The sequence below is a fragment of the Abramis brama genome (assembly GCF_963993115.1).
Source record: "Abramis brama genome assembly, chromosome: 7".
NCBI lineage: Eukaryota > Metazoa > Chordata > Actinopteri > Cypriniformes > Leuciscidae > Abramis > Abramis brama.
The window spans coordinates 25280443-25305563 of NC_139969.1; the positions used below are offsets into that span (position 1 = coordinate 25280443).

At 37.7% G+C, this 25121-nt stretch overlaps 1 protein-coding gene across 1 annotated transcript in view; it reads left to right on the forward strand.

The window, feature by feature from the left end:
- The first annotated feature begins 635 nt into the window (after nucleotides 1-635).
- Nucleotides 636-25121, forward strand: part of ntng1b (netrin g1b) — a 56316-nt gene continuing 31830 nt past the window's right edge. Inside the window, 3 exon segments of the mRNA XM_084119094.1 lie at nucleotides 636-812; nucleotides 814-903; nucleotides 906-1181. Coding sequence (XP_083975220.1) covers nucleotides 768-812; nucleotides 814-903; nucleotides 906-1181 — 411 coding nt within the window. The 5' untranslated portion in view covers nucleotides 636-767.

Sequence of the window (25121 nt, forward strand, 5' to 3'; positions counted from 1 at the left end):
GCTGTAACCTTTGGCCTGGTTGATTCAGTCATATCAGATAAATCCAATTAAATATTTATTACTTACTGTATATAAAACCAGTAACTTTTATGTTATCACATGAGGCACATTTTAGGCCACCTGACAAAATATTTTTTGCAGTGTAGCACTAGTAACAAGGGCCTTTGTCTCTGACATTAAAAGGCCTATGAAATGCATTAAGGTCTATAAAATATGAAGTATGCATACCATTTCTATATCTAGAAAAAATAATGACCTCATTCCGCCACTGCTTGCCTCACACTAGAACAGAATTTTTTGAAATCTCAAATTGCTGAGAGACTATTGAGAGATGTTGCACGTTGGAGAGATGTGCAGACTTAGACGGTCTATTTGTGCCTGCAGGGATATTTGGCTATTTGTCTTCTGTAATAAGCAGGTATTTTTAGGATATTTCTCTATGAAGTCTCTCTCAACAATAGAAAGCACTTGACCTGCACCTCCTCACCTTTTCCACTGGGCTCCTCGTTATTTGCACAACACCAATCCTGACAGCTCCTCCACTGATACACTCTTGTTTTCATCTTCTTTGTTCTTATCCCCCACAGACTGCGGAGAGCACTCTGGAAATGGCGATGGACAGGCAGATGATCTTAAATGGCCTCCACTAATGGCTTCAAGAAGGAATTAATATCATTCTTTCACACCGGTGACCTGCACTTACCGCAACTTTGTCAAAACACGTTCAAGAGCCCCTGCAATACAATCAGACAAAAATAAACAAATAAATGAATTTAGAGCAGCCTAAGGGTGCTGAGTCAAAGCTGGCACTGATGCCGGCCTCTTCTCCTCATTAAAGTTCAGTGTTACCACAGAGGCAGTCTAACTCGTCACCCTCTGCCTGCTTATAATTTATCAGACTCCATTTAATGAGGCATCAAAAGAAAGGTGCAACCATGTACTTGCTGCTAGTGCTTGTACTACAGGACCTGTGGGTGAGTTGGTGTCACGCCACGCAGCATTACCCGGCTTCATGGGGGCACTATGATGTTTGCAAGTCCCAGGTTTACGCGGAGGACCGCCTGGCCTGGCATTACATGGCCTGCCAGCCTGAAGCCACTGATATGACCAAATACCTGAGAGTGTCTCTGGACCCACCCAACATTACCTGTGGAGACCCACCTGAAATGTACTGTGCCCTGGTGAGTTTGAAACAGTTTTATGAACTTCTTGATGGGTGTCAAAGAGAACCATTTAACTGGTTTACAATAACATTAGGCAAAACACACTTCATTGCCTATATTATTACATGGCTGAATACTTGATGCTTATTGATCAATTGTGATCAATTATTGATCAATTCAGCAGTCAAAGTTTTTGTATAGTGAACAGTGCTAAAACTATACATTTAAACATTGTCACACAGGCAATCAATTTCCTACATAGCCTTCTAGTTTCCTGTCGTATCAATCCACAGTCAATTTCTACTCAGTTTCAATTTCATACCCCTTTATTTATTTGATATGTTGCCACATAATAAGCAGTATAATGTACATACGTCTTGAAAGTGTGGGGTCAGGATTTTTTTCGTTTGTTTGTTTAGAACTCACTTCACAAAGTGACAGTAAAGCAGTAAAGAAATTTATAATGTTTAAAAACAGATTTTTCTTTCTATTCACCAAAGAGTCCTGAAAAAAGTATTACTGTTTCCAAAAAATTAAGCAGCACAACTGTTTTCAACTGTGGTAATAATGATAAACGTTTCTTGAGCAGCAGATCATCATATTAGAATGATTTCTGAAGGATCATGTGACACTGAAGACTGGAGTAATGATGCTGAAAATTCAGCTTTGCATCACAGGAATACATTTTAATATTTAAAAATATATTAAACATGAAAACATTTTAAAATATATTAAAATCTAAAACAGTTATTTTTTGTAATAATAATAATAATAATTCACAATTTTAGCAGCCAATTAAATTAAATTAAATTAAATTAAATTAAATTAAATTAAATTAAATTAAATTAAATTAAATTGCAAAATAGGTGATACATATAAACTTTCATCCATGCTTGGTGTACACTGAAAGAAGGCAAGGTCATAAAATGTTTAAATATTAATTTATTACATGCTCACTGAATTCACAACATATTCTGTGAAAATCTCACAGATGGTCAACAGAACTGCAGCAAGATGTCCATATGCTTGCATGATGAGTACAGTTAATATCAGAATTTTATGAACATAAAATGTTCATACAAAAATCTTTTTCATTCCACTATATCTTTTTCGTTGAGACACCTTTCAATGACATTTACAACAAACTATGGATCAGCAAATCAACCCAAAGAAAGAGCGAGAGACTCTTGGCATGTAGAGTGACAGATCACCTGATATAAGTGAAATGTCAATTATTTAACATGTTTGAAGGTAATGTATTTTATTTATGAGGGGCTTTATACAGAAGTGCATCCAAAAAATAGTGTCAAGCAGTGATAAACTGTCAGAAAGCGGAATGCCGTAAATGGACCTTTGGTAGCTGTGTACAGGAGAGACAGGGGCTAGTTGTCACATGGGCTGAACCATAGGGATTTGAGTTATAACTAAAAATTACACATAAATGTGTGTTCTCTAGCAGGTATTTTGTATGTTGGTTTAAAGCACATTGTAATTTAGAATATTTTTGTGAACTCCAACATTATATTTTTATTGGTGACCGTAAACAAAGGTATAATTTTACATCAAGGGTATTTTTCATAAATTTCAGGTCGGCAAGTAATTTAATGTAATTTAATGAATTATAAATTATATATTATTTATAAATGTAATAAAATCACATGTTGGCCAAAACAATTATTTGATTTGTTTTGTGTTTCATTATTATGGAAGCTTGTTTCCACCACGGAATAAAACACACACGCACACACACACACACACACACACAAAAAGGTAATTGCGATTTTTTTATGTCACAATTCAGATTTTTTTTCTCGCAATTGCAAAATTATTCCGCGGCGGAAAAAGGCTTTCCTACATATAGGCGTTTTTGGCTAAATGTAAATGGTAAAGCAATTAACAGGCAGATTCTCCTTGTGATAACTTACACCATATAGTGTGGCTATACCCCTCCCCCATCACACATCAACCCTACCTTACAGCAACTTTCTTTCAAAAATAAACCAACCCTGAGAAATATTCACCGGATTAAAATAGACTAGTTGTCACATTACTAGACAACATGTTTCCTCTACTACATTTTTATGGTGAAAAATATGTTTCTGTCATTTTTCTCAGGATTTATACCCAATCACATAATCTGACAACAAACTGACAGTCAGTCTAATGAACGTCAGCATTACAGTGGGGCCATGCCTCAGGCCATTCTAACTTATGTAAGGTCAGCATCATTTGAGGTAACAAGCCAGTCATGGAGGTCCATGTTGATAAAACATGGACCAGTAAAACAATGAGAGCTGATTTTTTTCTACTCCATCGTGCCTTGGGGGGGAAGTGAGGTTGGGGAAACAGGGGTGTCATGTAACAGCAATGAGGAGTTATGTGTTAAGTGCAGTGCTCAAGGGCACAATAGCAATGCTCGGTGGTTGGTGGTACAAAACACAGAGTATCTTGTTACTCAGCAATATTTTCTCTTGATGCCTCATTAGGCTTTTTATAGTGGGAGGCGAGTGCTATATTTCTGATATAATTATACAGTTAAACTAATTTACTAACTGCACACCATGGCTTCAATCCATTAAAAGATTCAATCAGTTGTGTTTGCTAAGAAGCTTAAACTTCCTGGCATGATCAAATATGATAAAGGGAAAAGGAACAGCAGATGGTTAATTTAAGATGCTATCAAATTTTTATGAGTAACCCCCTAATGTGAGATAGAAAAACACAGATGACTGGTGTAAAGTAAACAAGGAAATAAAGCACTGATGTGGGCCCCATCCCAACATGCTCAACAGTTCACCTTGTGTAGAACATAAATTCAATGAAGTAAACACATACGTGTTGTTTTACACGTATGGACTTTCCATAGATGTAATGATTTTTATATTGTACAAACTGTATATTCTATCCCCTAACTCTAACTCTAACTCTAACTCTACCTCTACCTCTAAACCTATATATAATTTAATATGATTTATAAGCTTTTTTCCTCATGGGGAGCAAAAAATGTCCCCACATCATAGGGTATAGCTGAACACACACACACACACACACACACACACATTCAAAAATACAAATTTACATGCAATTTAAAATGTTTTCAAACCATGAAACAAATGGTACTTTTGATAAACTAAATTCCAATTCTAACGAAAAAGAGAACTATGAATTTATGTCTTAAAATTTGCAATTGCATGTTATAGTCAGAATTGCAATATATATGTACAGGCAATTCTGAGAAAAGAAGTCAGAATTTATGAGTTTATATCTTACAGCTCAGACTTTCTAACTTGCAATTGTGAGTTTATATAATCGTTCACTTATAAAGCAGTGAGCCTTTGGAATACTCTTCCAAACGAAATTATTTCATGCACAAACTATAGTACTTTTACACGCCTGACCAAACAGTGGTTATTATCAAAGCAAACCTGTACGCACTGAATGACTGTGATATGAACGATGTAAACTGTGAGTGAATGAGTGATAGATTCCTGAAGTGGAGAGTGTTTTTATGATGTGATTGAAGTAATGCTTCCATGTATTATTCTGTATATGAACTTTTGTAAGTATAACATCAACCTGTCCAGGGACTGCGGGTGGAAATTAGCATTTTTTGCTATAACCTGGCACATGACATCTCTTCTTTTTTAGACTAATGTTTTTTGTGCATTGTCCCTGATCAAATAATATTTTTTTATTTTTTATTTTTTTTAAATAACGCAGTTCTAACGCAGAAAAAAAAATCAGAACTGCGACATGTAAACTCGCAATTTCGAGATAAAAAAATAGAATTGTGAGATAAAAAGTCGCAATTTTTTTATTTTTTTTATTCTGTGGCGGAAACAAGCTTCCATATGGAGTCATCTTTTTGCTTACATGAGATAAAGACATAGAGTATAACATAACTGTAAAACATTTGCTGTAGTTTTGCAGCTGTTTGCCAGTAACTTACTGTAGATTTAAATTGATGTTATTTACTGGCAACAGTTTGTTCAAAGTTAAATTAACATTAAACATTAACAAGTCTTTGTCTTTACAGAATAAAACTATAAAATAACAATCTAATGCAAAGCATTCTGGGAACCAGAAATCTTCATCAACCTTTTTCTGTTTTTTTTCCTTCAGATTTTGGTTCCCAGAATGCTTTGCATGAGGCTGTTATTTTAGTTTTATTCTGTAAAGATAAAGACTTGTTAATGTTTAATGTTTAACATTTAATTTTGAACAAATTGTTGCCAGTAAATAACATCAATTTAAATCTACAGTAAGTTACTGGCAAGTAGCTGCCAGTAATACTGTAATTTCTACAGATTTTTCTAACAGTGAGTCATATAAAATAAGCTGCATAATAAAATCAGTTGTATTCTTTATGGAGCAGGTTGCCCTATAAAGACATATTATGGTTCACTTTTACTTGATTACAGATTTATTTATCTAACTTTATTAATCATGGCTGACTGTTTATGACGTATTTCTACAGTTGCATCAGAAACTCAACACTTTTGCTTAAGTATGCTGCATTCACATCAATAGGTGTGAGTATTAGTCCAAGATGACTGTTGTATCAATCAGCACAACAAAAGCAATAGAAAATGACTGACTGCACCTTTAAATATGGCAGAGGTAAATATTTAAACGCTGTTTTCACTAAGTGCAAATAGCTATAGTTGCTATTTATTTATTTATTTTCTTTGCATTAAGTGTAAATAGTAGTTAGATTATATTTATACTTGGTGCAAATAGGGGCAGATACTATTTGCACCTCAGTGTATTGTAGTTCATTATAAAACAGTATGTGATAATAACAACATATTCTGTGTATATGATGATATTGATTAAAATCATGAATGGATGCTCCCTTATTGGGATATTACTTGTCCGTGCCCCTAAAGCCCTCCCCTACACGTACCCCTAACCCAACCCGATAATCAGTTTATTCCCAAATCCCCATTGGGCACTTTACTTCCACTTTTCAAATACTTTCTTCATTTTTATTTCAAATAAATACCTCTCTGAGCTGATACATGATGAGATAAGGGAGAAGAATGAGTTTGGAAAAATTATAACCCTGGGTCGTTCTCAGCAAAAGCTAACACCTTACATTACGCTGTTATCAGATGAGTTTCTTTTGTAATTTTGTCTGGCTCAACTAGACACTGGTGGATGAAGTTAGTGTAAATAGCCTCTGCCAGCAAGACGGGATATTTGCACTTGATGTAAGGACACTTAGTTTAAATACAAATAAATCTCCATTAAGCATTTGTATTATAAAACATAGGCATTATTATGAGAAAAGTCAATGTGACTCCTCTGTCTATAAGTGAACAACAGGGTGTATTTAAGGTAATTTACTATTTCTCGAATATTAAGTATGTCTGTGGGGAACTATGACTCAAATTTGTCTTATTGAAGTTACTGTTTTCCTAAAGATCTTAGATTTCAGAAAACTCTGCCCACAGGTAGATTCATGACAGGAATTTTAAGTAGCTTGCGGTGCAAGACTTTAAACGTTCCGGGGGAAGAGAGATTGTTTAAAATAATCTAAGCTAAAAACACAAAAGGCATCTCATGAGCCCAGCCAGCAGTTATATTCCAATGTGGATCAGTAGTATCGTCTCTAATATCACTAAAGAGAAGGGAAGCTTGTCTCATGGTCACTGCATATAGCATTTGCATAATCAGTATACTGCACAGAAAATAAGTATGGAAAAACCTTGGACTGGTGCAGCCATCTCTAGACTTCATATTAATATTAAATAAATTATTTATGTTAATTTTATATTAAAGGTGCTCTAAGTGATGTTGGGTGACGTCACTTCTTGTTGACGTTTAAAGTATTGTCAAACAAAATGGGGGCTAGCTAGACCCTCCCTCCTCCTCATCCGCACACTAACCCCCCCAAATCCTTCTTGTTGGTTATTGGCTGGAACAGTTTGTTATGTTTTGTGGTGCGGGTTAGCCCAGTTTGTTTTTCTTGCCGTTTGCGGAGCCTGGGCTGTCTACAGAGACCGCGGTTTTTTTTTACAGTGTGTTCAGGGGACAGGCAGCTAGCAGATGGTGAGGAGATGTTTGCTGTATGTGACAAAAAAATGTTTTGGCCTAAAAAACGTGTGACATCGCTTAGAGCACCTTTAAGATTTATATAATACAATATAAAAAGACAAGAGATTTACCATAAAATCATTTACCAAACAGTGAACTGTTTGGTAACTTACAGTTAACCAATTAACAGGTTTTTACTATAGCATTTTTATCGTTTTTTTAATAAATATTACATTATTGGTTTTTATTATTATATTTTTATTTTGTAATAAATCAAAGAATCTGATAACTGAATTTTCAGGAATTGTGTGAACTGACAAAATATATGTGAATGGATAATTTAACTGATGAGCAGTTATAAAAGATACCATTTTTAGAAGCCATTTTAGATACCATTTCTGAGACGACATGTTCCCCCAGTTTCAATGGCCATAATGCAGCTGGACATAGTGTTCTCTTAGTATTGTGACATTGGGCACTATTATTACAAAGAGAAAACAAACATTTTTTTAGACCAATAATTTGTGCTTTCTAAATATTATCTCACTCTATATGAAGCCTGAGCACGAGGACAACATGACCTGTGGTTCCACAATAGCAATGAATCTGTTGTGTTTTATGATCTATCACTGCTTTCACTCATTTATCACCTACACAGAGGTGGGAGTGGGAGTTGCACACACACACATAGCAGAAGATGGAGTGTATGGGACAGTTTTTTTGCAGCAGGGAGTTAACCCTGATATTATTTTTAGCTGCTGCAAAAAGGGAGTGTGTCCAAAAACATGTAGATGAGCCTTTTCTCCTCTAGTTCTCTCTAACCTTACATCTTCAGCTTGTTTGCAACATCAACAAAAATACAGCATACAACACAAAGCAATGCAACATTCTCTCCCTTTTTCCATTCACTGCATCATGCAAACAGGCATATGGAAAGACCTCTTAGTCATTGTAGTTTGATATTTAGGCTTCACAACATAATTTTGTCCACAAAGCTAGATCTCGCTATTAATAAACCGGGTTTAGCATAACACATTAATCTTGTTAATTAAAACAAAATGTTCAATTACTCTACATCTTTTCTAATTGTTTTGAGGAGGGGCCATGAGTACAAGGATGTTCTTGCAAGATTTTAAAGATCATTTATGACTACTAAAGTGGGACAAGCAGTGCACCTAAGAGATGTTGGTACTTCCGAAGTCCACGGAATATTAAATCATTTCAAGGAATGCTGAAAAAAATCTCAAAGGAAAGACTTTGCATTATAAATAAACTTAATTGCTTTTTCATCAAATTCTAATGGCTTGTTCTTGCTGAATGCCACTATATACATTAAGTAAATGAAGCACACATGCCACGGCACACGTAACTTAAAGACCTTATGGAAACTAAATTAGGATGTTTGTGACTTTCATTCCGTGTGTTAGCTTAGGTAATCCATACACTTGTGTACTCAAAGGTTAAGTTTCAGCAGGTATTCCCAATTAAAATGTGTCTTTAGTCTTTTCCTCAGAAAAATGCACAAAATGCAATCTTTAATGGCTGAGATGTAATCTAAAGGCAATTGGTTATTTAAAAAAACAGTTCACAAGGTCCTGACTCAAAAGGAAAGGTATACTAACACAGGAGAAACTCATTTAGCAATTTGATTGGGTCTTTTTTTTGATGGATGGATGGATGGATGGATGGATGGATGGATGGATGGAAAAATAGCTGCTTTAATGCTGAAGCTCAACAGATGCCTCTCTACTACAAATATGAAGAGCACAATATATTCTTGGTCCATCAATTTGAAATTACATTCCAATGCTAATACAAATTTGAAATCATTTCAAAGTGAGAGTCCTTCAGCTCAGAGCAAAAGAACTTTGGACAAAAGAATTTTGTAGCACATTGGCAGCAGTGCTCTGAGTCTAGATTACTATAATTCTTCTGAACTATGACTTGCTCTTACAGAACGCATGAATGTGAACAGAGGTGTCAGATTACAATGTGTTCCACAGGCAGCTTACGCAATAAAATGAGGATGAGTGTGCAGCTTAGCACTGCTCTGAGATCATCTGAATATCGACAGACTTTATGGCAGGACTGGCTTTGTTTAGGAATGATAAGCAAAGCTATATATAGAGCCTCTTGTTTGGTGGTTCAATTGTCAGTCGCTGAATTAAGTTCAAAACACTCTACGGACAATGACATCATGACAAGCCCTGACAAGGCCATATGGTATTTTCTCTTTTAGGTTGTATTTGGATGAGGATAAAATGCTTAATGGACATAAGGACATAATGATTTGTATACTGTACAAACTGTATATTCTATCCCCTACCCTAACTCTACCCATCACAGAAGAGCTTTTGAACAGCCAGTAGGCCCCTTCCCAGTGTAGGCCCCTGCACACTTCACACATGGAAGCTCAATATTGCTGCCCTGGTCTTGCGTATTCAAACCTTCAGACTGACAGCAGAAGGAGACTCCATAGCAGCTTTCAGGCCAAAGACTGTAATGTAAAGCAACCAAGCATAATTCGTTTTGTTCAGCGTCATGTTTAGGGGCGTGGCAATGTAAAGTTGATGTCCCTACAATAACAGACCAGCATGCAACCAATAATTCATTCATTCAAGTAATTAATGGTGCATTAGTCTGTGCCGTGAACTTCAGATACTTTTGAAAATCCAGCATTTAGTTGATTCTGATAAATGCTCATTGTAAACACAACGGCTTCTTCCATGAGGGGGTTTGGTGTCACAACGTCTTTGTTTCCAGACGGACTGTTAAAGAACTCGACACACAAATGGTTTTATCGGTTGTCATCTGGACAAAATTTTTTTCTGAAAGTGAGTCCAGCAATATTGCTTTTCTGTGCTATTATCATTATAGTTGTGGTGTAGACTCTGCTATTCTTTTATATTTAGAAAGATTTTTAGAACAACATCTTTATCATTATCGTTATAGTTATCATCCTCATTGTGAACGGACCTTAAGGCTGCAAGCTGTCTAAAACGTCTCAGGTTACCACTGTAAGCATGGTTCCCTGAAGGGAATGGAACGTCATAGGTGGATGACGTCATGACCAGAAAACTATAAAGCACACCCAGACTAAACAGCGCTAGCTTCTGATAGGATGAAGCAAGTTGATCACAGGCATGCAGGGAGAATGGCAGGGTGACACAGCATCTCGTTCCCTTTAGGGAACCATGGTTACAGTCTTAACCTGAGACGTTCCATTTTAGGGGAACTCGTGCTGCGTTGAAGATGCTGTGGGAACATCTATACCCATGCCGCCATACTAACAAGTGCCTGTGTGTGTGAAATCGTGATGTGCACACTAAGACGAAAGCACCTGGGACCCTGGAGTAGAGCCCAAATCTTACAAATGTGTGACGCGAGGACCAGCCTACCGCATCGCATACATCTTAGAGGGAAATTCCCGATAGTAAAGCTTTTGAAGCAGCCATATCCTAGTGGAGTGAGCCCGGACAGCCATAGATGAAGGCTGGCTGGCCAACTCGTATGCAAGTGAGACTGCCTTGACTACCCACTTGCTCATCCTCTGCTTAGATATTGGGAACCCTTTCCGGGTCGACCCAAAACACAAACAACTAGTCAGTTTTTCGCCACAGGGCAGCTCTGTGGACATAAGCATCTAATGCCCTGACTGGGCAAAGCAGATTCAGCTTCTCTTGGTCAGACATCCGGAAAGGAGGAGGACAGAAGGCCTGCGGCACAATGGATCTCACCACATTAGTGGGGACCTAGGGAATGTAACCTGGCTTCTGGTGGAGAAAAGCTTTCACCATGCCAGGTGCAAATTTTAAGGGAGGCCAATTTCTCCAATTCTTTTGAGAGACGGAGAAAAACAGTTTTGAGAGTGAGAAATTTTTCTGGATCTTCTATGATGGGCAGACGTTACAGCTCCTCATATGCAGGAGTATGAGGTTCAGAGTCCTCAGTATCTCCTGTCTCGATACTAACAACATCCAACTCCTCAGAGCTGGATAGTTGCAGTACCGGTGCTTCATCCAGGGTGGAAGAAACCATTGCGCGTGCTTCCAGACTCTGAGATAAAGCACTGGACCCAGCAGGTGAGGGCAGAGAAAGGGCAGGGCCCATCTCTAACCCCTCTACCAGATCCATCTGCAAACCCCATTACAAAAGTCGCCAATGTGCCTCAGCAGCAGCGGGACCTGAGCCACAAGGAATGCGTGCCAAGGTGTCCTCATCAAAGAGTGCAGGGAGAAGCACATGGTTTAAACTGCTGCTTGCTCGCCATATTTATAATGTCAGTTATTACAATGGTGATAAACTTCTGTTCTAACATAGTCAAAATGCTGTTCTAAGACAGACCAACACCAAAGGGACAAGCGATTTCAACATAGAGCACTTGCTGAAGACACAGAAGCTAGCACTGTTTGGTCTGGGTGTGCTTTACAGTTTCCTGGTCATGACATCACCCGCCTATAAAGTTCCATCACGCCATTGGACTAAATACACACGTGCTTCACAACGCAATCACGCAGAAGCATTCCCACAGCATCTTTCGATCGCAGCGCAAGTTCCCCTTCAGTGAACTAAAGGATCTGTGTATTAGATATATATTAAATATATATATGTCAAGAATCACAATGGATGTTATTACATAGAATATAGCTGTTAATGCAGGTAGAGAGATCGAGGAAGATTTCCCACATTTATTTACTCCTCACATTTTATTCCACCACACACTGTGCATAACATTCTTGCTGTTATGGGAATACCAACCCAACATGAATTACCAAGAATCAACTTGCTTTATTAGTCTCATTTCCCCCAAAAAGCCAAGATGAAGCCAAGATCTAGCAAATAAATTAATGAAAGTAAGGGCTTTTGGCAATCCAGCGCAAACTGTCTGCCAGCAACTCGCTCCAGACGGCAAGGGATTCCTTTCAGAGTCTGGCCTGCTGGCTGGCACTGTGAATTTCCCATCCTCCTTCTGATCTGAGCGGCTTGGCAGTCTTTGAGGCAGAGCCTCATGAGCATGTGTCAGACCTGCATCCTAAGACAGCGAGTGCTGGACTGAAGGCTTGTTCAGGATCACAGGGGTCACAGATGCTGAAAGCCTCTTCACTCAGAGAAATACAAAAGCACCAAAGCAACAGAAAGACATTTTCATTTGGACAGTTTCTGGAGAGGTAGTTTTTGAGTAACATACTTCATAAAAAGCCATAGTCATAAACACTGCTGCGCTTCATGTGGCATGTGGGGACAACAGTTGCTTTAATGGCTTGAGACTTTTCTTTGTCAAAAGTAAAAAAGTGTCATTCTTCAACTATTCTGTGTGGACTTGTCAGCCTGAGGTGTTGTTGGGCCTGAGGAAGTTCTGCCTACCTGTCTGAGTGGCTGAAGCAGAGGCACTGGTGATGCGAAGGTTTGGCAGTGAAGGGAGACTGGCCACTGTTAATATACTTGTGACAACTTAAAATCTGCATTCATTATATAGGTGACCATTGCCTGAATGTATGCCAAATGGTTTTATTGTGTTCTTCCAAACTATAGAAAAATAATTGATATTGAAAATGTAGTTTGAAGGACAGAACTGACAAGAGTGACATTAAGGATGTGGTCTTTGAAACCAAAATACAAAACCACTGCTGCATAAAACACAAATTTGTGTGACTGGACTTTTGGCTAGTTACATAAATATAGCCTGTCTTATTTTAAACTGTCCTGTGACAATTATAGCCCTGGTGTCTCTTTTAGAACACAAGACAATTATTTTTGGATGGTCAGAATTTTAAGAACTAACTGATAAAAAGAGATGGAAGGGAGAAAGTATCTAAATAATACTAAAATAACACCATTATAGTATTTATTAATATTCTAAATAAGCTGATTTTAATTTTGGTTTAATTTTAGTAATTTTGCTATGTGCTTTTGTAATTATATATATATATTTACATTTAGCTTTCATTTTATTTCAGTTTAGTATTTTTTTTTAACGTTTTTATACATTTTTCATCTAATATTGATATTTTATTTTAGCGTTATTTCAATTAACAATTTTTTTTTTTATTAGGCCTAGTTTTAGTTAATATCAACACTAACTTCTTTCTTTCCCCAGGCCATCTACCTCATGAACACTTAATGTTCCCCTACTGTGGAACAAACATGTGCAATACTTCCCTCAGACATTTCATTATAGCACCTTATAACTTTATATATATTTATAATTTATAATCTTTTATTTTTATTTTATTTTTATTTTTTCTATTTTTTATTTATACCTATGTTACTTGTCACTTGTCTTGTCACTTTATATTGTATGTGTACTGGAAGCTGTCACCAAGACAAATTCCTCGTATGCGCAAGCATACTTGGCAATAAAGCTCTTTCTGATTCTGATTCTGATTCTGATTCTAAAGGGAGATAGACTTATAAGAAGGTGTTTTGATGGGTAATTGATTGAATAACCATAATGCACTTGCAGTTACACATTTTAAAGGATTTTTTTTGTGTGTGGGGTCGGGGTGTCATTGTCAACCTTGTCTACTGTAAATGCATTTCCTAGTTCCTTAAAACTGAGGGAAGTGTTGAAATTATCTTTGTCAAATTTGGCAGCATACCACAGATGTAATACTTAAACACTAGGTTGAAAATAACTCTGAATATTCCTTTGTGCATTAATACAAGGTGGTGACAGCTTTGCAATTTGTAGGATTGGAAGCTAAAAAAAGGATTCTCCCCTAAATCTATTAGTAACTTCACTTGATATACAGTTGCGAAAACACCTTACTCATGAGATGTATAAAACAGGCTGTTATTATGAAAGATTTACACTTTTGAAGGTGAATAATTAGACTTGTAATGGAGAGCTTCTTGGAAAAATAAACTGGGATTGATCTATAATGCCTGGAGAAAGCTATAGTTTACATTACCATTCATGTCAATGGCAGTTGTTCGGCTGACACAGGACCCTTTAAAAAAGACCCAGGAAAAATTATGTTTTCATTACTTTATTACATTACTTTTTCATTACTGTTAGCAAAACATTCTTCGAATACATTGTTTTTAGCTAGGGAAGCTGCATTAAAATAACGTCATGACAACATAAACCTATACCAAAATGTATTTAAAATACATTTATTTAATACTAAGTATACTACAAATAGATATGTAAATGTATTTGTTGTATACGTAACATAAAACAAATGTATTTCAAATACATTTTAGTATATTTATTTTTCACTAGGGAATCCTGGTTGGTTGATGGAAGATGGAAGATAAATCCAGTAGCTTACAACCCCACTACCCATTTTCAAGATTATTTTGCTTGAACTTTCTGACACGACTAGCAGCAAAATGTGCTTTGTACAATGCAAGCGCCCATTAAGGCAGTGCAATGTTCACATTACATTCAGAAACATAAAGCACAAAAATGTACAAATAATACTTTTACATTTTCAAGGAAGCATGTCGTAGGCCCCACACTTTGGGAAATACTATAAATAGTATATTTGTTTCTTGCACCCGTAATCCTATATAGAACAAGCAGTTTGGGAAATGGATGGATGTTTCTTGCAACAACAACAAAATAGCTAGAATAAAACAGCTAATTTTTAATGTCCAACCATGAATAGAGAAAGATGCTAAAAAGAAGCAGATGGTTTAGTTACATAAACTATAACTAGCAGGGTATGCTAGCCAGCTAAACCTTGAGATCTGGAGTCAAAAAGATTCTGGGAAGAGGATCTTCAACAGTGTAAGTGAGGACATTATATTAATCAGAATGAGTCACACTGCTTAAACCCATCTTCACTTTCTCCACTAGAATTGAGTTGATTTGAGAAACAGCTCATCTCATTAATCATGCTATGAAATTTCTCTGACTAACCCTGCATTAAAGTGGCAATCAAGAATACATGAATAGTCAGATGGTTAATCAGCTGAGTCTTTTGTATAATTCTCTTCATAAATGAGACATATTTAAATTATTAGTGAGGGTCACTTGTTAACAGAAAATATACTGTTGAGTAATACTGAAGCAGATATGACTCAGAGTTGCATTTATGTTATACAATAAGATAAGAGGTAAAGGGCAGTGACGTGCGGTGATGTCTTAAAGAGGCTAGGCACTGAGTTATGAAAGCCAGATTACCTGATTTATTGTTTAGGCTAATAATACATACTAACAGTAAACGTTACGCACAAGCGCGGCATATCAAGAAATGTACAAATCAGGATATATCGTGTATTCTCGCAGTCTCTCTCTCTCTCTCTCTCTCTCTCATACACACACACACACACACATACACGCACGTCGTACACACACAAGCGCGGTACAGGCACACACCGGTAACAGATAATGTCCGCTCCAGCATCAGAATGCAACCATTCTTAATCCTTATTGTTGCACAGCGGCCAAAAGTAAAAGTAAAATCATACACTGCTCAATTGAATATGAAGGCAAATGGCTTGCACTAATTCAACCACATTTATCAATTCAATATTAAGCCCAAAATAGTTTTTGACTCACCAATCGGTAGATTATTTGTACATAAAATTCATCCACCGCTCTTTCCTCGTGAAGACGTCGATCACAGATTTGTAAAACTCGTCTTTACGGGCCTTCAGTTTGCAAAGTCTCTGGCTCTCAATTTAAAATGTTTAACTCTGTGATCACGGCCGGTGCTGTCATTTTGACTTTGAGTTTGGCGCGGGGATTAGGCATGTAGGTTAGCTGTGGTGTAACGTTAATGACGTTAGCTGCGCAAATGTCCAGTAATATCTCGATTTTAATTGGTCCATGTCTGATATGTTACGGAGATGTTACTGGCATACCATATTTACGTCCAAAGGCACAGCAGATTTGTGCTTTTTGCCGTACATGTTAAAGAATACAGGATCGAAGTGCGCATGCGCAACATGGGTTTTTCGCTTGTCGTGCAATGAATGGACAGTAAAAGCACTGCTTAAACACGGGTTTCTTGTATACAAACAATACCGGATGCGCGCGCATCCAGGAGGCAGAAAACCGCTAGCTGTTATGCCGAGTTCTGTAAAAGAACATTGTAATTAACGTAGATTTCGCATTGTTTGTAATTTCTTGTTGACTCAATAATAAACTGCAATTTCAGAGTTGGATCTGTTTGTTTGTGTTTCATATTAATATAACATTATGTAAAACGTCCAACTGTTTACGAATCAAAATCCGGACATACTGTGATGTATGTATGAATTATCATGTTAGACTAAGTTAGTAATGTAATTAGGGTGACCACCATCAAACAAACCAAATGTGGGACGATTATAAGTTTGTGTGGGACAATGTGGGACATGTTATCAACACCAAAACATAACCTGAAACTGTTATATAATGTTTATCTAATTTAATAAAAACATTTGTATTCTGCCTTTCAGCTGATAAAAATTCTTTGTTCTTTAGTTCCTTTCCTTCCAGAAAACACCATCACATCACTATGTAACATAACATGTCTTTTACATGTCATTTAAATTCAACATCACTGAGCCCAAAGGCAGCAGGCATCATGCGCATATATATATATATATATATATAATTTATTATTATTATTATTATTATTTTTGAAACAGTTCTGACCAACTCCAACTAAAACCCAACAAAATAAACAATTAACAAATATATAAAACATGAAATTAGATCATTGACAGTCTTATATATTAAGAATATATTAAACCAAAAACGTTCATATTTTTTAGAAATGATGTGAATTAAAACAACCACAGCAGGCAACAAGTTGATAAATTTAAATTTACCAAATTATCTATTTGTTTTCTGACAGGAAACACATGGAACGAATACACCGCTCCACATTTTGATTGACAGCCGTCACAACCTAGTGACCGTGTTTACTCCTTTCCTTTCAACCATTGGATAGGATTTAAAAAACGGCTGTTGTATTTGAAAGAAATGCACCAGCGAACTAATACAATACTATAGAACATAGAGGGACAGAATAGTGTGTGTTTGTGTGTGTGTGTCTGTGCATGTGGATTTGTATGGGTGTGTGTCTGTGCGTGTGGATGTCAGTGTGTGTGCATGCTTGCGTTTGTTTGTATTCCTGCATGTGTGTGTGTGACAGTATCATCCTAAACCAGCAACCCTTCGCTCAACACCACCATCTACAGGCCGATGAGTGTACAGTCACTATATGTGCACATAAATGAATTTATTTTATACCCCCCCATGGATGAAATTCTACGAAACTTAGCATACCCCCAGAGGATGTCAAGTTAATCATACACATGAAATATGGTGCAGTTCTGAACATCTCCACTGAAGATAGGGGCGATTAAAGCAGAATAATATTGCATTTTCATTTTTTATGGGAGGGGCGCAAATCACAAATGAGTGATTATGGGCTAGGTTGATGTGGGCCCTTAAGAGCAACATACCATAAAAATTTCTTCATCCTCGGTTCCACGGTTCAAGTAGTTATTTAGGAAAAACTGCATTTTTTGGGTTTGGGGGGGCCCAGCGCGGGGGGGGAGTGGCCCCCGGGGACCAAACGAATTTTTTCCGTAAAAGTCTAGTGGGGCTACATGCCCACCAAATTTCATGTTCCCCGGTGTTTCGGTGTCCCTGGTATCGTTGACGGAAAATTCAGTAGATTGACGGGGAGAAAAAAACTAAAAAACTTTGACAATCGATTATGGGCTAGGTTGATGTGGGCCCTTAAGACCAACATACTTTGCAAATTTCTTCATCCTCGGTGCCACGGTTCAGGTAGTTATTTAGGAAAAACTGCATTTTTTGGGTTTGGGGGGGCCCAGCGCGGGGGGGGAGTGGCCCCCGGGGACCAAACGAAATTTTTCCGTAAAAGTCTAGTGGGGCTACATGCTCACCAAATTTCATGTTCCCCGGTGTTTCGGTGTCCCTGGTATCGTTGACGGAAAATTCAGTAGATTGACGAAAAAAAAAAAAAAAAAAAACTTTGACAATCCCTATATGACGCTCTATCCCCTATGCTAGCGGCGGTCATAATAATATTGCATTTTAATTTTTTATGGGAGGGGCGCAAATCACAAATGACTGATTATGGGCTAGGTTGATGTGGGCCCTTAAGAGCAACATACCATCAAAATTTCTTCATCCTCGGTGCCACGGTTCAGGTAGTTATTTAGGAAAAACTGCATTTTTTGGGTTTGGGGGGGCCCAGCGCGGGGGGGGAGGGGCCCCCAGGGACCAAACAAAATTTTTCCGTAAAAGTCTAGTGGGGCTACATGCCCACCAAATTTCATGTTCCCCGGTGTTTCGGTGTCCCTGGTATCGTTGACGGAAAATTCAGTAGATTGACGAAAAAAAAAAAAAAAAAAAAAACTTTGACAATCCCTTTATGATCATCATAATCATAATGAGCAGATAAAACACAACAGATAGACCTGCATGTAAACTAGATGTACAAAATATGACCGCCGCTCAGGCCTGCACTGGCTTTCCACAAAAAGAAATGACGTGGAGCAATTTGGCTGTATTGCGTGTTTATGTATTTACCTAAAAAAAGTAGTAGTATGTGCATGTCTGTCTGTGTGTGTGTGTATGTGTGTGTGTTTGTTTGTGTATGTGTGTGTCTGTGTGTGTGTGTGTGTGTCTGTGCGTGTATGTATGCGTGCGTACATGTGTGTGCGCGTGTGTGTTTGTGTGTGTGTCTGTGCATGTGGATTTGTATGTGTGTGTGTATGGGTGTGTGTCTGTGCGTGTGGATGTCAGTGTGTGTGCTTGCGTTTGTTTGTATTCCTGCGTGTGTGTGTGTGACAGTTAGGGTTGCCAACTTCAGAAAAGGAAAATGCGGGACAATCGTGGTTATTTATAGGAAAATGAGGGACACTCAAAATATTTGTACTGTATCACACAGTGTACGTCATTTCAGTGTCTGCAGTTAAGTTTGTGTTTAAAAGGTTATCAGACATAAACACATTTGTATTGCTTAACCTATTTATGTATTTAATTCTAAAAATAATTTTAATGTCATACATGAAAAAAGTCACATTACAAACAAACCATAGTTCAAAATAACAGCATTTATCTAAAAGCTTTTTTAACATTATACACTAGGCTTACAGTTCAAAAGTTTGGGGTTAGTAAGATTATTTTTTGGGGAAAAAAATAAAGAAAGTAATTGCCTACTTTTATTCAGCAAGGATGCATTACATTAATCAAAAGTGACAGTTAAGATAATGTTACAAAAGCTTTCTATGTAGGCCTACTTTCTAAAAGCTTTAAAACATTAATAATAATCAGAAATGTTTTTTGAGCATATTATTCCCTCAGGTAGATTACATGTTTTCTTGCGTGGCTGGATGTTAGACTCATGAACAATAATCACGTTGTTTGCATTCGCCAAAATTGATTAGGCGAAATCAAAACGTGGACAGTGAAAGGAAATTACCGTTAGCGCGAGACGAGCGGAAGCGACCAGACGGCAGAGGATGTTCGCAAATCAAACAATGATTTGTCTCAAAACAGTGATTAAAAAAAGCTGTGATTGGATGATGACATTCTCATTCTCAAGTGTCGTGGTCAGCACTGCTGCTGTTGCTGTTGTATCAGTCAGTGGTTTATCAGCTTGTCAAAAAACGGGACACGGGAGGTCACGCACGGGACAAATAAATTAGGCCCAAAATGCGGGACGTCCCGCCTAATTCGGGACAGTTGGCAACCTTAGTGACAGTATCATCCTAAACCAGCAACCCTTCGCTCAACACCACCATCTACAGGCCGATGAGTGTACAGTCACTAAATGTGCACATAAATTAATTTATTTTATACCCCCCCATGGATGAAATTCTACGAAACTTAGCATACCCCCAGAGGATGTCAAGTTAATCATACACATGAAATATGGTGCAGTTCTGAACATCTCCACTGAAGATAGGGGCGATTAAAGCAGAATAATATTGCATTTTCATTTTTTATGGGAGGGGCGCAAATCACAAATGAGTGATTATGGGCTAGGTTGATGTGGGCCCTTAAGACCAACATACCATAAAAATTTCTTCATCCTCGGTGCCACGGTTCAGGTAGTTATTTAGGAAAAACTGAATTTTTTGGGTTTGGGGGGGCCCAGCGCGGGGGGGGAGTGGCCCCCGGGGACCAAACGAAATTTTTCCGTAAAAGTCTAGTGGGGCTACATGCCCACCAAATTTCATGTTCCCCGGTGTTTCGGTGTCCCTGGTATCGTTGACGAAAAATTCAGTAGATGACAAAAAAAAAAAAAAAAAAACTTTGACAATCCCTATATGACCGCTTTCGCTAGCTACGCTAGCGGCGGTCATAATAAATTATGCAACAACTCCTTGGTATTTTGACTTAGCGACAATACCACCACTATGCTACTAGCCTAAACCCTTTACTCCAGTACGAAGACCGCGGGTCTTTCTGCCTCCTGGTTGCGTGCGCAAGCAGTGATGACGTCGCCGAGAAATCCATGTATTCTACGATTTGTTTTTTATTTGATTATGTTTAACTGCTACATTTCTCATCATAACGTCTAAATAATTGGAATAACACACATATTGCATATATAAATTACAAGAATAAACAGTAAAAATACAAATACAAGTTTATTATTTAATAAACATTTTTGAATTTTGGCAGGGTAGGCAGTGCCTAGTTTGCCTACCCAGACCGCACGTCACTGGTAAAGGGGGGAGCAGATGTGTCACCATTGATTGTGTCAGGGAGGGCAGATGTGAAAGTTCAAGGAGGGCAAACATAACGGCTATCTTGTGGTATGGGTGAACAATGGAGATGATGGGCTCAGAGGTCACTGGCTGGATGGCAGCCCTGCCATGTGCCACACATGAACCTCAAGGACACCTTATACATGCACCAGGAGAAAGGGTAACAATAGATTCATGACAGCTGCGATGAGGCATAATATCTGTCAATTACTTGCATTTTGCCTAAGGAAACCTATTCTGCCACATAAGAAAAAAACAACAACAACAACAAAAAAACACACTTTTGTAAATCATAACTATGACAAAATGTCAAAATTATGCGATACAAGGTCATAATTACGAGATAAACATTTGGACATAAAGGGAAATTAGTATCTCATAATTTTTTTTTTTGTTATAAATATGATTTACCTAAGCAGGTTTATTTTTGTTACCTCGGAAATGGTTTTCCATAATATAAGCCTTTATTCTGTAGGTGAATTACAAGGAGTCTTAAGTATGTCAATTTATTCACTCATTTGAATACATATTTTAGTATTATTTGCACAGTGAAAAAAAGAGGTCATGTCATTAAAAAAAAAAAAAATCAGATTTTTAGTTAGTGTTTACAAAACAAGCTTAATTAAAAAAAAAAAATATATTATATATTAATTTCTAGGCTTGCATGTGTGCATTTTGCTAAAATGAATATTTAGATGCGACTGGAAATGCTTACTTTACGTGTTCCTCAATTTGCATATTATAAATGAGCTGATAAAAACAAGTTAATTATATGGTATAACTAAAAAACGTGTGCATAATGTTATCTGTATTTAAATGTAAATCATGCAACAACTCAAACAAGCATTCAAAAAAATTGTATACACTGAAAAAAAAACTGATTTGTGCTGCCGGTTCAGTAGATTAAAATGAGTTAATTCTTGAACAGTTTGTCACAACAAATGCAGATCAAGACTGACAGACATTTGAGCATTATTAATCAAACATAATCCATTCATGTTGATTAATTTAGTACTGCAGGGAAAGCATGTAATTGTTAGGTTTCTGGTTGCAGCAACGAGGAAACAGGATTTCTGTGCAGCAGACTTTATTAACGATAAACTTAAAGAAACGCTCAGGAGACTAAGAACAAGGACAGAACAACCATCTTAACATTAACATCAACAGACACTGAATAGGACAAAACACAGGGCTTAAATACACAGAGCAGATGAGGGAAACGAGACACAGCTGGGACAAATGAACTCAGTGACAGAAACCATAGTAACAAACAGGCTTGGGATGAGCTAATGAAGGAGGAGTGGCTAGAAACTGAACACAGTGAACATAGAGGAAGTTCAAACCCAAAATGAGGTTTTATTAACAAAGTTCGGGAGGAGCACGTTCAGATAATTAACACAAGTGGAGAGCACTCAGCAATCAATGGTAAGAGGTATATATATACACTCAGCAGTCTCACCTCAATCCATTGACAGTTTTGCAGCATCCCCCCACCACCCCTTCTCCACACTTCTAGTCCTAAACACTTACATATGGGGGGAGTACTCTGGGTTCGGGCCGAACTCCGAGCTCGGAGCCCTCCCTCCGGACAGCACGCCAAATACCCATTAAACTTTACCCCCTCAAATTGTATGTAAGTGTGAACTCGTGAACAGAAACGTGACAGTGACAATAAAATGTATACCCTGAATTGTAATTATATCCTTGCAGTATAATTAGCTTTGAATAAAAGTGTCTAGCAAATGCATATACATAAAATCAAAAAATTAAAACATATAAATAAATATTTACTAATTTACAATATAGTTTTGCTGTTGTTGCTGTTGTTATTGAATGCCAGGAAGTGGAAAAATCAATAAAATCAGGAAACAAGTAATCCCAACCCAACCCAACTCCATGTGCTGTTAAACATGAAAGACGTGAAGTGACATTAAACATGAAGTGGTGGGAAGAACTGTTGATTTAATTCTGACAGCTTGGTGTATCCGGCCTCTTCCACCCCCTCTGGATAATGAAGTGGTGATAAGTTTACCCCAGCCGGACGAAGCCCCATGGGATAGATAATGAGGCCAGTTGTTAATTAATGTAAAGTTCCTCTGGTCTCTGTATGCTCTGTGAATCCCAATTAGTCTAAAGCCTAACAACATGTTGCACTTGATTTTCAGTTCACTTCAAAGCTCAGGCTCCTTCTGCTGTTTTCAGAGTCCCTGCTTTCTCAAAGTCTTTATACTAAAGGGCACACTGCATGGCATGGAGGAAAGACAGCAATGCGTACACTTCTGCTTAGATGCAACCACTGCTTCCACCTCTCACGTCAAATCATTAAAACAACACCGTGTCCAAACCAGACGAGACAAGAAAATGTATCAGCCCACACTACATGAGAAAAAATGCTCCGCAACGCAGCACAAACAAAATCAGAGCAGAGTGTGGAAGAGTTCGGTGTTTGCATGCACACTCTCAAATTCACAACACTCTACACAGCATAAAACATATACCAACCTATTGTTATGACTTTGGATTGCTTCTCCAGATGGCATCCTTTGTTATGGTTTTCCTTGTGGAAAATGAGAGATTTGTTATGTAATATCAGAAGTTTCTAAACTTACAAAATCAGTCTGTCCTCGTGGATGTTGGATGATTAATATACATGGGGAGAGATATTGGTGTGGATGGGGCTACATTGCGCAACGCAGAAATAGAACCAATACAATTAAAAAATAGACTGTTAGCAACCATGAATTAGGTATGCCTGATATGTGTTGGATTTTGCATTATTCATATTTAAAAAAATATATAGCTGTTTTCTAGTTTAATATATTTTAAAATGTAATTTATTCCTGTGATGTCAAAGCTGAATTTTCAGCATCATTACACTAGTCTTCAGTGTCACATGATCCTTCAGAAATCATTTTAATATGCTGATTTGGTGCTCAAGAAGCATTTATTATTATTATCAATAGTTTTTTTTAGTTTTTTTCAGGATTTTTTGGTGAACCCTTTTGAACGGAAGTGTATTTAAAGGGATAGTTCACCCAAAAATATAAATTCTATCAGTAATCACTCACCCTCATGTTGTTCCAACCCCGTAAGGCTTTCGTTCATCTTCGGAACACAAATTAAGATATTTTTTTATGAAATCTGAGAGCTGGATCACTCCTCCATAGGCTTCTATGGGATCGAAACTTGCTGGCCCAGAAAAGTTATTAAAGACATTGTTAAAATAGTCCAAGTGACTACAGTGGCTAAACCACAAGTTTATCAAGCGACGAGAATACTTTTTGCGTGCAAAAAACAACAAAATTCATATTCGTCTGTGTGAATTCACGTAGTGTAACAGCGCAGCGCGTCTGAGTTGTACGTCACCACGTAGGCTCACTATTGGCCGACGCTGGTCATGTGTGTGATGCATGTAACGTACAACACAGAATCCTATGGAGGAGTGATCAGCTCTCAGATTTCATCACAAATATCTTAATTTGTGTTCCAAAGATGAACGAAAGTCTTACGGGGTTGGAACAACATGAGGGTGAGTGATTACTGACAGAATTTTCATTTTTGGGTCAACTAACCCTTTAATGGCAGCACAACTGTTCAAATCCATCTTTTTTTTTCTCCACCTGATCAGATCTGTGTTTCCTGTGTGACCTAATGCCACAGATATCTAACACGCTGAGATCCTGTGGGGATTTACTTAGGCCATGGATCTTATCATAATGTTTTCATTTTATAGACAGTGAAGTGATTTCCACATATCCTATTGGCAATCTGTCAGGCCTACGCCACAGATCTTATTCTGCAGCGTGTGCAAGTCTCGCTGGCTTCAGAGTTCACCACCGCTTTGCTTCATTTCTCCCATGGTCAGTGGGGTAAGTCCTGCACTGCAGTAAAGCACCTCGATGACTATGGACCATTAAAGTGCTATTGAGTTTCTGTCAAATGGCCAGCACCTACAATCTCTCACTGTCCCTCCTCTCAGCCCTCTCCATTATCAGGCCCCTCCAGCCAGCGTGGCTCAACATCACCATAGACATAGCTAAGATTGCCATACCTGGACAGAGTCTGCATTAGTTTCAGCTGTCGAAACCTTGCTTTAGGTCTGTGTGAGGCAGGATGTGATGTATCCTTGTGATTCTGGGCTAACCCATAACCCTACATCAATATAAGCCTTAGCAATTTCGTTCCTCTGGGAGAGATTGGGGACTCAATCTCATATAGTTGCTT